Source organism: Rhinolophus sinicus, linkage group LG05, assembly GCF_036562045.2.
Source record: "Rhinolophus sinicus isolate RSC01 linkage group LG05, ASM3656204v1, whole genome shotgun sequence".
Taxonomy (NCBI): Eukaryota; Metazoa; Chordata; class Mammalia; order Chiroptera; family Rhinolophidae; genus Rhinolophus; species Rhinolophus sinicus.
Genome location: NC_133755.1, coordinates 182,914,068 through 182,930,141, shown reverse-complemented (window position 1 = coordinate 182,930,141; position 16,074 = coordinate 182,914,068). Strand labels below are relative to the sequence as shown.

Below are 16,074 nucleotides of genomic sequence, written 5' to 3'. Positions count from 1 at the left end.
AACTTGACTTGTCAAGAATAGATATAAATTGTGAAAACCTCCCCCCCAAAAAAAAATGGATCCAAGTGTACTGTTTGTCTGTGTAAGTCTATAGATGTATGTTGTAAATGTGAGATAATTTCCTACCTCTGGATGGTATTGTTAAAATTGATTTAAGGCAAGCGCTTCTAAGGATAGGGTATTCTAAAATTCTCAGAAATACAGAAATTAACTGAAATGCTTTTCAAGTTCATGTGATCTAAGATTAATCCTTAGTAAATAGAAACTAGCTTAAGTTTATTGGTTTAAGCAAAACACACGTCTTTGTATCGCCTGGGTTTTACAAAATAAGTCCATATTAATAACTGACTTTGAACGTCTATGAAAATTTTTCTAGAGGTTATAAAACGTCCAAGCTAGAGAAAGCTAATTGATTACTTCTGTTTTCATTAGACACTGAGGTTTTAAGGTTACAATCTCAATATATGAAGAAACAACTTTGCAGTGTTTTAGAAGGGCCCCTCAAAAGATTAGGAATTTGCATGGGAAACTTTGTAAAGTAAGTGAGGAATCCTCCTGGAGCGTACTATCTGGGTAGCACTGGTCGTAAGTAAACTAAACCAACAGGCGGGGCTGTGCGAAAGCCAAGGCGGCCACTTGGTTCTTCCCTGCAGGGATCCCTGGCTCCTCACTTCTGGGTTTTTTCATTCCTTCATGCATCACAGTGCATTTCAGCTGGACTTAGATTAGATGAAGGAACTTATGAGATGACACTACCGGAAAGGAGACATCTTACACTATTGCCAAGGTTTGATAAAGTCACTTCAAGAAAATGCCAAATTGGTAACTGTTTCGTTTCACAGGGAGCTCCCAGGAGACACAGACTTTAGGTACTGATTTTTTGGAAAAGACATCAAAGACTCTCCCAGCTCGTTGGAAGGAACTTATCAGATGCCTACCCACAAATGGACAGTTACCCAGTCTACGGACATCAAAGACTCCTGAGGATGAGAACACCAGAGAGAGGCAGCTACCCCAAGACAGCGACAGGCCTGTGTACCTAATGACGAACACTGAACTCAGAAGCCATTTTGTTTGATTGTCTTTACCTGTCCGCTAATGCTAGTAGTCATAATAATAGTTTTACTTGTTCTTTGGGTTTTTCTATATAGTCCAACAGTTTCTGATTACTGAACACGTGTAAGGTAACTATTAGAACTCTTTTCATGGCATATGTTAATGTTGTACTAGGTGCCAAAAACAGAAAAATGAGACTGAAGGTACAACTTGGATCCTGTGAGTTTTCTGGAGAGAAATGATCCAGAGTGGTTTTTGTTTTTGTTTTTTCCGCAATGAAGGCCATAAGACCTGACTGCCTTCCATTTACCTGCCCTTCCCATTTGGGAAAAATTCAGCCTCACCTCAGATCACATGGTACGTTACTGCCCCACCCCAATAGTCAGACAATGTGGGTGTTGACCTTCCCTAACCTTCCCGCAAGGAGCCTGCCCAGCCCTGTCAGATAACACTGTTCACCAAAAGGTTGGTCATCAATGCCTCCTTCGGACTGATTTATGACCAAAAGGGGCAGCTGTGGACGAAAGAAGGCATTCCATGGAAAGTGACCTCAGAGGGCGACCTGATCATAAATCCCTAACTGGACAGGTCATGGTGGGTATTCATGCCCCAGGCATATGTTTCTTCAGGGGAAGGTTTATCTTGGCCTTAAGCAAGCCCTGTCCATTGTTTCTGTGTATCTTGGTTAACATACTTTTGAAATAAGCAGTAACCAACCTCAAGAGAGCACATAAACTCGTTAACTATCCTGTAATCCCCACCTTGTTATCTCCCACCTCCATGCAATCTTCCTTATGTTTCCTCCTTCGTTTCAAACGAATAAAAGCTGCAAAACTGTTGTTATTTTCTGGAGCATTTGAGATCTTGCTCCTGCGCACATGCATATATCATCAGTTTAGCTCAAATAAACTCTTATAAAAATTCTCAAAAAAAAAAAAAAAGACCTTAAAACCAGAACTACCATATGATCCAGCAATTCCACTTCTGGGTATTTATCTGAAAAAAGTGAAAACACTAATTCAAAAAGGTATTAATACATGCACCCCCATGTTCACTGCAGCATTACTTATAATAATAATCAAGATATGGAAATAATAGGCATTACTTATAATAGTCAAGATATGGAAATAATTTAAGTGTCCAGAGAAGGATGAATAGACAAAGACACTGTAGTTATGTATGTATCTATACATAGATATGTACAGAGGGTGCCAAAAAAATGCATACACATTTTAAGAAAAGAAAAAATTGTATTAAAATTGTAATGCTCAATATATACCTATAACAAAAGATGAATACAAGTCACGTGTATACATTTTTTTGGCACCCCTGGTATATATAGAAACACATATGTACACAATGGAATATTGTTCAGCCATTTAAAAAACTAAGGAAATCCTGCCATTTGTGATAACATGGACGGACCAAGGGGGCACCACGCTAAGTGAAGTCAGGCAGACATAGAAAGACAAAAAACCATATGCTCTCACTTACACGTGGAATCTAAAAAAAATCAATAAATAAAACAAAAACAAAACACCCCAAGCTCACAGATACTGAGAACAGATTGGAAGTTGCAAGAGGTAGGCAGTGAGGGCTGGGCCAAATGGGTCCAAAGGCAGACGTCCAGTTATAACATAAATACGTCACCGGGACGTAAGGCACAGCATGGCGACGTGAGTTAACAAGGCTGCACTGCACAGCTGACAGCTGCTGAGAGAGTACCTTAAAGTCCTCATAAGAAATAAAATATGTAACCAGGTATGGTGACAGATGTTAACTAGACTTTATGTGGTAAATATTTCACAATATATACAAATAATGAATCATTACATTGTATACCTAAAACTAGTATATGTGTCAATTAAAAAGAATATATGTATACACGTATGAAGAAAATACATGGGTTTATCCACCTAGAAATTTGTGTAACAGCTTGTCATTAGAATAAAATTAACATTAAAAAGTCTTTTCTAATTTGTGGATGCATGTGTAAGTACTAGTATTGTCACCCAACAAGTGTTTTGCAGGAAAAGACTTAAAAACAAAAATAAAATTTCACAGCGCATTCCCCCATGACACCTAGGTCACACTCTTTGACGATCTCCGCTGTTGGCCTGAGCTATGATTAGAAGCCTCCAAAGCAAGAGCCGTGATGGCGAAACGACAGCAGGGACTGGTTTCTCCTATCACATCACCAGAGAGCAAATCTGAAGGACTGACGGTCACAGTGGGCAGACGTCGCGCAGTCGTGCTTAGGCACAGAAATAGATGCGAGCATCTATCTCATCACTAACACCGTCAAAATGAACATGATATAAACGCAGAAATAAAGCACAATTGTGAAGAAGAGGCAGTAACAGGAGGTGCTGTGGAAAGCCAACATGCAGCACAGCAGGAGAAACTGTTTCATCTGCTCGTTTCTTTAGGTGAAACATCCTATGAGTACGTGGGAAGTGAGGCTACCAAGCAGGCACACCTCACCTGTGAAGACATCTGCTGGGAAAGGAAGCAGCGGCCTGACTACTCGCTGAAGTAAAGAGCCTCCATCAAGGTCATGCGCAGGGGCAGGAAGGGGGACTGGCTGATAAACAAACAGAACCTTGAGGAAGGAACAGAACCAAGGGCGCCCCCAGGCACAGAATGGAAGGATGAGTTCAGATACACACCAGTTTACAGCAGGACGGAGCGCAGACAGACACGGATGTTGCAGAGAAGCAGACAGTAAAGGCAGATGGTGCTGCATTTCTTTGGGAACTAAAAGGTACGGTCACTTGCTGAGACTTGGGGCTCAAGGAGAGAGGCTCTGAGCATCAGAAAAGCCCACGGAATCAGCAGCGCCCAGTTGGCCTACATGAATATGCATGATGACCGCAGGTGCTCTTCTTGGAGAAAGACCTAAGTCTTCACACACTAGCTGCCTGGACATGAAGGGTAACGTACTAACATCCTTCGTCAGGGTTCAAAACGGGCAAAGAATGGGAAGAGTCGGAGTTCACTGATAACCCCCCAGGAACAGTCAGAGTAGAATTTATAATGCCGACAAACTGTCAAAAGATCAACCAGAAGACACTGAAAATTCACACCTGGCCCAAAGTATAAGCTCTGAACGCTTAGGACGAGGTATGTCATGGGACAAAACACGGGAGGGCGACACAGAGATGACCACCCACAGGCTGCTTGCGTGTGCTCTCGGGGCAGTGCGTCTAATTCAGTGTACTTTGTGATTGTTGCTTTAAACAGGTTTTCCAAGCTGTAAAATGGACAACCAAGTACCTTAACAGTGTATTCTTTCTTATTACCACAAAAAGGAAAATATCTTACTAGACAGTCACTAAGGTTGTTTCCCAGTACAGACCCTCGTTGCAAGTCCTCAGAAAGGCACTAGGTGGAGCTAAAATATTCTGAATTCCTTACAGGCCTTAACGTGCATCCTTATCAGTAACTGAAAAAAACCCCACCTCAACAAAAAAATCTTAGTTACATAGAATCACTATATAGAACACCATAATTCTTCACAGAGGAACAAATATTGTTTTAAAGTATTAAATTAAAAAAAATTTTAGAATAATTTTAAAACCAGCCGAAAGTTCCAGTATTAAGATGAAGTCAAGACCTTTCTACCTTTCTCCCCTCTAAAACCAACCAAATCAACAAGAAACAGGACCACAAACCCACTTGGAATTTTTAAAAATCAAAACAAAATAAAAAATGAGAAAGCACGTGATCGGTGCCTGATTCAGAATACTTTAAGAATAATGAAAAAACACTCCAGTTCTCAGAGTTGACGTCGTTATTAATTACCCAGGTTTCTGTCGGGGCCCCTTCACGGTCAGGCCTCCCTCCACAGGTCGTTTGGCCAGAGCGTGGTCCTGGCTGGGGTCCACAAACTTAAACACATGCGATGCCCCAAACTGCACTTTCATCCCACTTTGCAGCATGGTCGTCTCTGAGATGCGCAGCCCTTCCACGTAGGTCTCGGCGTCCATGCTTCTAGGGGTGACAGTGACAACTCCATCCATGTTTGTGAGGTCACAGTGATGGGGCTGTATTCCTGAACCAAACAACTAAAAATAAAAGAAAAGCAAAGAAACTGCCATAATAAAGTACACAGTATTTAAAAACAGAAATTTAAAATTGTGAGTTCCCCTTTTCTGATAAATGTAATCTAATAAACTTGGATTTTTGGTGTTTTTAGTGGATTTTCCACCAATGGTATAAAAATAATAAACACTGTCAAAATAATTGAACATTTTATTTTTAGCATCCGCTAACCTGATTTAAGGCATATGGCAACTTTGCATGAAAAAGCATATGGGCATCTTAAACAGGTAATTTAATGGCTAAATCGATATAGACCATTATGATTAGTGATTTCTATCTCGCTGTTCTCTCTGCTGTGCTACACAGGGAAGGATGTCAGACCTAACCCTGACCCATCATCTCGTCACTGAGCAACGAGAATACAGAGTGGGGAGGGTCTGCCAGATTCGGCAGATGGAGTGATGCACTCCGACCATCCTTATCCACAGAACGTGTTAGGCTGTTTTATGTAAGAACTGAGAAGGGAACTCAGCTAACATTTTAACTGTAATTTACTAAACACTTATTACTGTACGTATCAGACCCAGTGACAGGCGTTTTCAGCAAGTTAATCTCCCTTCATCCTGAAACACACCTATAAAATTATCACCATCCTTTGGAGAAAAGTAAACAGTCTCAGAGGAATATCCAAGACCACTTGACCACTCCAAGTTTCTAGAGGTCAGGCGTGGACATAAACTCACACTCTGCTCTTTTCACGCTGAAGCAAAGGAAAGTGACCCAGAGGGAACAGGATATTTACATTAACATATAAAGTCTTTAATTTTTATCCATCCACCCATTTGCTGGCATGTGCTACTTACTACCCACTGAAGTGTAAGAACTACTAAAGGAAGTGTAGAGCTGCAGCACGATGGTGTACGTACCTGGATGGAATTGTCATCAAACTTCTCTGTCCCGACCTCAGTGACACTTAACTGAAGGCGGTACAGCTTCGGCTTATCTCTGGAGTCAGAACCATCTGCAAGAAGAGAAGGGACAGCTTCGTGGGCAAAGTGTAATGTTCTTATCATGTTATTTGAAACAAAGCAAGCAAACACAAGGTTATCTTAGAAGCAACACCACAGTTCCCTCCAAATTTATATCATGCAATTTAACTAACTGGAGTCAGAAAATTCCAATTAAGACATAAACACGTCAGCTTCTGTTTAATGTAATTTAAGGTGCTACAACTGTTATTCATACCAACATTTTCTTACCACAGAAAAAGCAATATTCTCTACCACGCAGTCCTGGATATTTGTTACTGATTCTAAGGAACAAGCCTGTAGGCAAATAAAGATCACCAAAGACATAGGGACCTTCTTCTTCAGAGCAGCCCCTCCCTATGGCAAACCTGCCACCGCAGGGCACACAGTACCATGGCGGGGGGGGGGGGGGGATGGGGGGGGCAGCTGACTCACTGATGAGGTTCCGAAATGTACAACCTCACGGCTCACCCCACACCTGCTGGACCAAAACCCTTGGGGATGAGACACAAGCCTGCGCCTTCTGAAAAACGTCCCTAAGTGATGCGACATCCACTGCTGACGCTGGCTCCCGAGGACCTACTTACTGTGAAAGTGCTCAGCTCCGCGCACCAGAGCCGTGGTGAAGGACAGACAGGGAGACCAGCTTTTGAGTCTATGTCATTTTACACCTCGGTGAACTAGTGCAAGAATTTACATTTCCCTGTGCAATTATTTCTATGATTGAGATGACTTGGGAAGGGTAAGGGGGGGAGGAAGAGGAAGCAGAAACACTGACGAGATGTGTCTCATTTATACCCAGATGTTTATTCCCTTCTCACCCGCCATGTTCCGTGTAAGACAGGATGGCAGTCGAAGACTTACTCTGATTTCAGAGTTGCTAACATACGAGGCGATCGGTGAATCATGACCCAATCTGAGCCGTGGCTCTCAGCCTTGTTAGCACATATGCTACACAAGTCTCCTTAGAAGGCCAAGTACACCCTACCTGCCGTCTGCGCTAACGCCTTAGTAACCTTTAAAACCTTCAACATCATGACCAGGCTGCCAGTTAAAATCGCTAGTCACTGGATCAGGAACCTAAGTAAGCCACGAGCGCTCTAGAAGTTAAACATCCAGAGTGTACAGGGCTTGGGACTGCTAAAATCTCTTAGCTGTGGTGTGGCCTGAACTCAGACAAGGCACCATACGTATGCAATTCTGCTAGACTATACATAGTCACATTCTAATAAAATTTTGTTTCTGAAATATATCTGAAACCTGTGAAATCTGGGTGAAGGTAAGCAGAAACTGAAGTAGTATTTGAGACACCGATGTCTAAACATGCACGAAGAAACTGCTTCTTCGTCTGTGTCACTTCACAGGGTGCTGGAATATCCTCATCGTATATGGCGGTAACAAGCATTTTTGAAACAATTTTATTGGACACGGGTTGTTCCCTGCCAGACCTGCTAGACCCATGCCCTCCGCCCATGTCCCGTGTGGCCTGCTGGCTGTAAACACCACCGGCAGTCCTCGTGACACTCCGGGTCGAGAAGGGCTGTGTGTCCCTCTCATCCCCCACAGCTCCAAGGACCACTTTATCTCGCCCAACTTTCTATCTGCTTGCCTCCCCCATCTCTGAGCTCCTCGGAGGCTAGGCTTGGAGAAAAAAAACCTTTCTCCTGGCACTCAGCAAGGCTCTGGTCCATGGTACGTACTCAAAGATTTAACGTATTAACAGCGAATAATTATTAACTAAAAATGAAGAAAATAGCACAATACAAGGTGATCACACAGAAATTACCCAAATGAATTATAAAGAAAGCAAAAGAAGCAAATAAGTGATCAAGAATAATCATTTCAATACAAAGTTAAAAATACAAGAACATGAAAAACGTGTGTTTAGGGGAGAAAAAGTCACATGAACACTTCTCTGAATGCTTCTGAAAGGTACCTTGTGAGTCACGCTTTTCTAAATCACCATTTACCACAACAGGTTTAGAACCATAAAGAGAAAGGGAAAAACACAACCTCTTTCCCAGTCTCTCCTTCCTTACTGTTTTGCTATCAACACATGGACTAGAAACAGAAGTCTTCCCAGCCCCTCTTCTCTTACTAACTCACAGTAATAACAGAAAGCATAGATAGACTTTGAATAAGCTCAACAGTGGCCACGTGATTTAGCAGATAAGATGGTGTCTGGTTTGAGTTCGGGGAAGGGGAGAAAATGGAGATGGAGGCAGGTCATGTTCAAATAACTGATATCTTTCCTCTCGTCCATTACTATCTCCTTGATAAAAGTACAATGATCATCTCACAGGCAGTAAAATTGTGTCCTAAAGCACAAATCTTCAATTTTCTGCCCTTCCTCAACAGGTAACCTACAAAAAGTCAATTTCTGCCCAAAGTGCCCTTCTTCCCGTTAGATAACTAGAGTAAATCTAGGGCACTTTAAAAGTAGAGATAAATCTCTCTAAGTAACACCACCACAAACAGTAATAGTACTTCAATCAGAATGTTTTTATTTTATAATTTTGTCTGAAAAATATGTAATATATTCACATGGTTCAAAATTTAAAAGGCACAAAAAGTATACAGTGAAAAGTATCCTTCCCTTCCATGCCTCTTGTCTAGTTCTCTCCCACCAGAAGCAAATCTTTCAAAATCTATTTTATGAATATATAATTAAACAACTGGATACACATATTCTGTTCTCTCTCTCTCTCTCTCTCTCTCTCTCTCTCTCTCTCTCTCTCACGTTAGAATACTACTTAGGGTTCTCAAAGGAAATATGTAACACTCAGTCACATGCAATCTTTGGGACATACATACACTAAAAAATTGGTGTTTTACCTGAAATTCAGATTTATCAGGTGTCCTGAACTCTATTTGCCAACCGTGGCACCCCTAAATTACTGCTCACACTGTCCTGCAGCTAATGTGCCAGCGTTTTTTTTTCTTTTAAACTGAGATGTAACAAAGTTTTCTTTAATATGCTCACGTTAAGGGGAAGTAGACCATTATGAACATTGCCTAAGTACAAGTTTCAAAGGGCACTTGTTTTCACTCTATGTCAATTCTGTGCATTCAGTTCTGCTTCTGCCTTCAGTTGCTTCCCAGAGTAAATCTCTGGCAGTCAGAGCGTGGTGCTACATGTTTCTTTCTGCAGCACCATTTAGGAGGAGAGGGCAGGAGGGACTCAGTCCATGCACAGAATGCTGACTGAAGAGCTTCCCATGGCCCAGGCACTGTGCTGGGTGCTAGAGACAAATGTGAGAAATTGAGAAGAAATTCACACTCTCACAGAACTTACATTGTAGTGAAGGAACACAACAGATAAGAAACTATCAAAAAAATTTTTGAAGCTTATTGAAACATATCTTACAGCATATTCTAACTAACTCCCCTGGGAAATAAAACAAACTCTCCTGGAATAGAACTGGCATAAAGTGTGAACACTTTAGTGAATATTTATTCCATGCATTTTACACACCAGATAAAAGGAAATGCATTTTTCTCCCTATTGTTCCATTATTTTACATTACAAAGTTAACAAGCACATGAAAACATTAAAGAATCCTCTTCGGGAATAAAATAAAAACATGTCTTAGACTATGTATATATGAATATCAGAATAGGTAATAAATACCACTTGTTTATATTTAAAAAACCCCAAACTCCAAGATTGGTTAATATCCAATGAAAATCTGTATGATCGGTTTGGAGAAAATGCAACTTGGTAAGTAAACCTTATATAGTGAACTTTATATATCATGGGAAAGTATTTGTTATATTCAACATGTAAAAAAAATAACACTTCGAATATGAAAACAGACAAAAAGAAGTGTTTCCAGAAAGCCAACAACTAGCTGTACTATTTCAGACGACAAACACAGATGAACAAAATGTGAGAAACATATTCTAAGCAAAGGGCAACTTTACTAACATGAAGAAACGAGCACCAACCAGGAGAACCGAGAACCCTGAGACGATCTGAACTGGCTGTGATTAAAGCTTAATAGCTCCCTACGAAAAAAGCACACCCAGGAGAGAATTCCAAGCGCATGGCTAGTGCTCTTCCTCTTTAGGAGTCGCAGACACGTGGCCTCTGGTTTGGGACACTTCTTCCCACCACCCAGTCACTAGATCACTGGACAGTGGTCAACAAGCAGCCCCCCTCATCTGCCTGCCCCTCTGTCTTCCTTTCCCACCCCCAACATTCTCCTCCTCTCTTCTGGTCCCTGCCCCCTCCTCTCCTTATTCTTCCCTCTTCCTAACCCTTTTGGGTGGAGGAGGGGACAGTCAGGAAAACAACTCTCTCCCTTCTTTGGTCCAAGTTCTCACTTAAGACAGCCTAAATAAAGGAACTGGACGTTTTTGCAAAATAAGCTTCTATTAAATGAGTTCTGGATATGGACTACTTAGCAGAAAAGACTAGAATTCTAGACAGTACATTTCTTACGGTGAGTTCTTTACATTAGTTCCAAAACGAATGCACCAGCGCTTTGGTGGCAGCACGAATGTGCGGGCCGCTGGCAGGCCGTGCTCTAGCTAATGATGTAGTAGGAAGCATAGCGTTACCTTCGGAAGTGTGAGAGCTGTAGTAGGCAAAGTGATTCCTTCTCCCTGGGGTTCAACACATGCACAGGACCCAGGTGAAGGCAGCGTCAGCAGGACAGAGGCCATGCAGAGCAGGCGGAGAGGGAAGGAGGAGAGACAGGAGAGAGTGAGCTGTAGTGAGACACCTCGCAGAGGACGGAGCGCGAGCCCCATGCACCCGCTCTCACAGCTGTGAGGACAACAGGTGCTCTGGGCAGCGCGTCTTAGAAATCAGTGCGGCTGTCAAGGAAAACACTGAGACAGCAGTGAGTCACCAAGCAGCAGGAGAGGCGGGAATCAGACGTGTAGGGACCGCCACCCCACTTGGCTGTTCTTTCTGTGGAAAGGACACAGTCAAATCCAAAGCAGAGAATACAATGACTTGTACCCCCATTTCTCCAAGACAGTGTAAGCATACACCCGCATCTCAGAAACGTCCAGCGCACAACTCCAGGACCTTAGCCCAACTGAGACCCTGTGCAGTGGAAAACCAGTCACATCCGTTCACCACAAGTCAGCATTTTTCAGTACCATTTGCTCATCAATGGAAAATGAGTCAGTTTCATTCAGCACGCTGACTACGCTCAGTTAGTGATGAAAACTGAGAGACAAGGCTTTGGTGTAGGACGGTGGCCCAGCGCTCGGGCCTGCCACAACTATCTGCTCCCCTTACACAGCGGGAGCAGACCTGATTCCAGGCAGCTGTGGAACAGGGGACGCTACCCAGCAGGCAGCCCATGTCATCAGGCGGGAAGCCCACTGGACATGGCCCCTGGGACTCATCACACTGCATCCCACTGATGGCTCTCGGTGTGAGACTCACCTGAAGGCAGCAGCAACTGTCCACCTTTCTGCCCACTGCCTAGCATACCAGAGGATCAGCGGATGCTGGCTGAAGGTAGCAGAACGCCGTGACGGAAAGGGAAGTATTCACAAGCATGTATCACACGCTACTGCCAACGTTTGCTGAAAAGTAGTACAGAACTAATACCTACCTAGGCTCTCTGATCTTCTCACACCTATAAAAACTTCACGTATTTCATCACCTGGGAGACTGTTAGTATGAAAGAAGCAGTCAAAACAGCAATTCTCAGTAGACTGTGAGTTCCCCAGGTCAGAGGGTTTCATCTGTTTCGTTGATGCTCTATCTCCAAGGCCCAGAACAATTTCTGACATGTAATAAGTACTCAACAGCTGTTTGTCAGATGAATGAATGAATGAACGCTCAGCCTGCCTCTGCTACCCACCCAAACCAACTTTCCATTATGCACTTGAAAATTATTCTATGTCTGCTACTATTTATCAGTTCTCTCTGAATATAATACTCCTAAATCCTCAAAAATTTTGGTCTGGAGAAAATAATCATCAGTTTCCAGCATGTAGTACAAGATTTTAAAGAACAGATCCGATGCCCAAAGACCTTAAAAAATTTCAAGTCAAAAACAAACGGCTGTCTGTCTCCCAGTTGCTACTCGGCACCTCTGACGACCAGGTACCAACACGCGCTACACAGTCCAGACACTGTAATCCTGGGACATGTTTGCAAACCTAACGAGAAACCTAACGCTTCCGGGCACTTTCAGCCACACTGACACACTCCTTACAAACAGCTGACCGACTCCAAGCCCTCAGACGTAATCACTCTAAAAAGCACCGCCTGCAGCGTACCGCCCTGCGTGGGAGCCACAGCCTCGGGAAGAGTAACACCGCTTTCTGTACCCACACAACCGAACTGGACCTTATCTAATCAGTAGGTAGAATCTTGCAAATAGAAACAAGCAAGCAAGAATCAAAGGAGAGAGTAACGTAATTCCTGCCAAAAGAACCATAGATTACCTACATATGCAGTTTGGTCTGTAGCTAACTTTTTCTGTAATTATGAATTGAGCTTTATTTAAAAGCAGTTCTGCATGGCAGGGTGCAAGAGTCTATTCTCATAGCATTATAATCCAGGTCACATATTCCCATTTTAATCAAATAAATGAGAAAGGATGTAGTTTAACTGAACAATAAGCAAATGTGCCACCACACCCTTCACACATATGCGGGGGTATACAGTACACAGAGACGCGTGTGTATAAAATAGTCCTTTAAGAATGCCCAGGATGCATTTCTCTATCTGGCAGCTCACTTGTAACAACAGCTTGGGCTTAAGAGAACTCTACAAGCACAATTGAGGACTAACACGAAATAAACTTAGTCTATGATCACTTTAAAACCAAACAAATATCCTTCCTCTTACAGGTGTATTTCTCAAATGCACTGTCAAATTTAACAGGACTTCTTTTCCGAAACTGTTCATACACACACACTTGCCTCTATTAAATCTGCCCGAAGAGGAGGGCATTTCAGTTGGTCGTTTTCAGGAGATTTTATATTTTACAAAGGTTATTTGGGGGGGGGGGGGGGGAATTTAAAGGGAATAGATTAAACCTCTCCTTCAATTTCTATATTCACTATTTTAACTTTTTCCAATATTCATTTCTGTCTATGTGAACTTTCTTTTTATGCATGAAAGTATGTATCTTATGACCTTAAGGTTTTGGTTTTTTAAATAAATGTCACCTCATGAGGGTTACTTTGAATTTTTTTTAAATAAATGGTGTAAAAAAGGTGTGGGCCACCAGAAAGACCACTTAAATAAAATTCATTAGAAAGCATAAACATTTAAAGCTAGAAAACAACCACTCCTACAGTCCTCACCTGGGCTTAACTCTACCAGGTAGGGCAGCTTTTCAGGCGGCAGCGCAGAGCCGTAGCCGGACCCCTCGGCTCTGTCCTTCCCCTTCACTGGCTTCCCGTCCACGTGCTTCTTCGTTTTCTTCGGCACGTAGTCTGGGGGCCTCCTCTTCAATTGAAAGACTAAAATCCCTACAGCAGTAACATGGTAAATTATGAAGCAGACTCACATTAGTGTAGACCGCTGGCTGACTGGATTCAACCAGTCAGAACTGATCAAGAAAATGTAATTCAGTGAACATCTCCCGAGGAGTGACCGTGCGAAAGCTCAGCCACTTCGTATTTTCACTCCACAGAGAAAACAGCAGTCTCTTGATGGGTTCTGAAAACTCCAGCTGGCAACTTGTGACGGTTATTTTTACATTACATGCTTGAAAAATAACACATCAGTTTAAGAATAAATGTTTCTATTGGTAACCTTATGATCAATATATTCACACACACACACATATAACACATGCACACACAAATACATATACAAAAACATATTTTAGTTGATCTGATTTTTATTTAATTCAATTGAATTAACTCAGAATTCAAAGGAATTTGACATTAATTTAATAAAGTAACTTAATACTGTCTAGAAAAAGTACTAAACAAGTGTACTTTTCAAACTACCAGTCTATATTCAAGTACTGATCAGATTAATTGGCAATAAATCTTTATGTCTTTATTAGTACGAAGGCTTTCTACTGAGCAACAGTTAGCTTGGAATGTAAATCTGAAACCAAGAAAACTGTACTTCATCAAAAACATAGCTCTAAACTTCCACTGCTTTGAAAGAGAGGAAATGGGTTGAATAGTGGTAAGTGTGGACTCCTTCGTGAACTAACTGACTGGACAATCTTTAGGGTGGTAGGTTTTCCTCCCTAGAGTAACACATCTGTGCACACAGCACCCAGTTCATCTGCTCAGCACAGGAAGGACCCCATGGACAGATACCAGGTTCTTTCACGTGCTGACACAGGGGGAAAGGCTGGCTGCTTCAGGGCATGCTCCTCTCCCCACTGCAGTGTGACAGTCTGTCCCAGGTCTACACGCGACACTCACACAAGCTGGGGGTGGCCCTCGGAGAAAGGGGACCGGCTGGGAGCCATCAAGCAAGACTAAGAGGGATGCAGAATACTGTACGGCAAACCACCACCAAAAAGTACCGCCATGCACACTCTTGCACCTCCTCTGATAAATTCAGCAACTGGTATTAACGTATCAGAGAAGAAATTCTTTAACAAATGAAATTACTCTTTACCTTTGTCACCTGGCCATTCCCTGAAGATTTGTAAAGGACACTCCTCATCATCCAGGATAATTTCTTTAGCACCTCTGTCATCAGAATGCTGGGCTCCAGGAGGAAGCATAACCTGAAAGGAAAATATAATTAACTGACATCCCTAAAAAGTTAATTAGTGTATTTAAAAGAAAGAATTTATTGTTTTTGGGTAAAGAAGTCACTGAAAAATCAAACTGATCAAACACTATCAACAATTCTCACTAAACCACCAACAAAAGTGAAGGAAAACAGTTTCCAATAAAAAGCTTAGTCAGTTTGGGCAGTTTTTATTCACCTGCCTCTTTGGCTCCCAAAAGAACTAATCTGGGCTTTTGTGTTTTTTTTTCCAAACAAACTTTTATATAGAAGGACAATGTGTAATGCTTAAATGGTAATGTCTTAACTTTTGCTCTGCCGTTGTTCTAGTTTAGTATTAACACGAACCAAGACAGGGTTACAGAAAATACACGCAGACAAGTCCTTGGCATCTAAACTTCATTTTCAGCCCACAGTTAATGTAATAATGTCACCTTAATAGCTCTTACCCCCAACTGTCATCTGCTCACACACCAAACGGATTAGACTCTTCTATAGACCCCTATCATTTCTGTCTATATTACTTCAAATTGCCTTTAAAAAGTTTATTATAACACACCCTTATGTAATCAATTTTTCTGCACAGCTTTTTGTATTAAATTTCATATCTTTGGCTTAGAACACATTCTACTTCAGGATTTGACGTTCACTCATCTCGAGTCTCAGTCTTGGTCACGTACCACTGGAGATCTGGGCACATGGGACGACTCAGAGTTCTCCAACTAGGCCTCGAATTTCACGTTTCCGTGATCCCTTGGGACTAAAAGGCCCAATCCCCAACTCTCATGTCTAGATAACACTCACTCATCTACCCACAACTTCCTAGGAAGCCTTCTCCAACCTCCATTCTAATTTAAAAGTTCCCTGTTTGTATTTCTCATTCTGTCCTCTCCATCTCCGTTTATTATAAGCTCTTTTGAAGGCAGCTCTTATTTTTCTGCCCCAGCATAGTATCTAACAAGAGAAACTTAAATATTTATTGAATAATTAATTAGAATAGATAAAATAATAGATGAATATGAAAGAGCTACATATTACATAATTTATATCGAGATGGCAAGCCAAGAAAACAAAGAATTTCGAATTCAAAGTTAAAATAATAATCAGCTCCTGATTTGTACCGCCTAAGCCTGCAAAAGAAACGGCAAGGACAAAACCGAACAGAAAACCAAAACCAGGAGAGCCTCAAACGAAATCATCAAATGACCTCAAAGGGACCATCACTAAAAGCCCAAAGAAGGGTTTCACAGCCTCCTGACC

At 41.9% G+C, this 16,074-nt stretch overlaps 1 protein-coding gene across 24 annotated transcripts in view; it reads right to left on the bottom strand.

Moving 5' to 3' along the window:
- Positions 1–16,074, bottom strand: part of AFDN (afadin, adherens junction formation factor) — a 131,137-nt gene that overhangs the window by 63,612 nt on the left and 51,451 nt on the right. For 18 of the 24 annotated variants that reach the window (XM_074333846.1, XM_074333836.1, XM_074333835.1 and 15 more), the window contains exons 7-11: positions 14,698–14,809; positions 13,413–13,580; positions 10,692–10,736; positions 6,027–6,121; positions 4,861–5,123 (exon numbers count right to left, since the gene is read on the bottom strand). In XM_074333846.1, coding sequence (XP_074189947.1) covers positions 4,861–5,123; positions 6,027–6,121; positions 10,692–10,736; positions 13,413–13,580; positions 14,698–14,809 — 683 coding nt within the window. The remainder of the gene's footprint in view (positions 1–4,860; positions 5,124–6,026; positions 6,122–10,691; positions 10,737–13,412; positions 13,581–14,697; positions 14,810–16,074) is intronic. The other 6 variants (XM_074333844.1, XM_074333843.1, XM_074333854.1 and 3 more) reach the window with 1 other exon arrangement.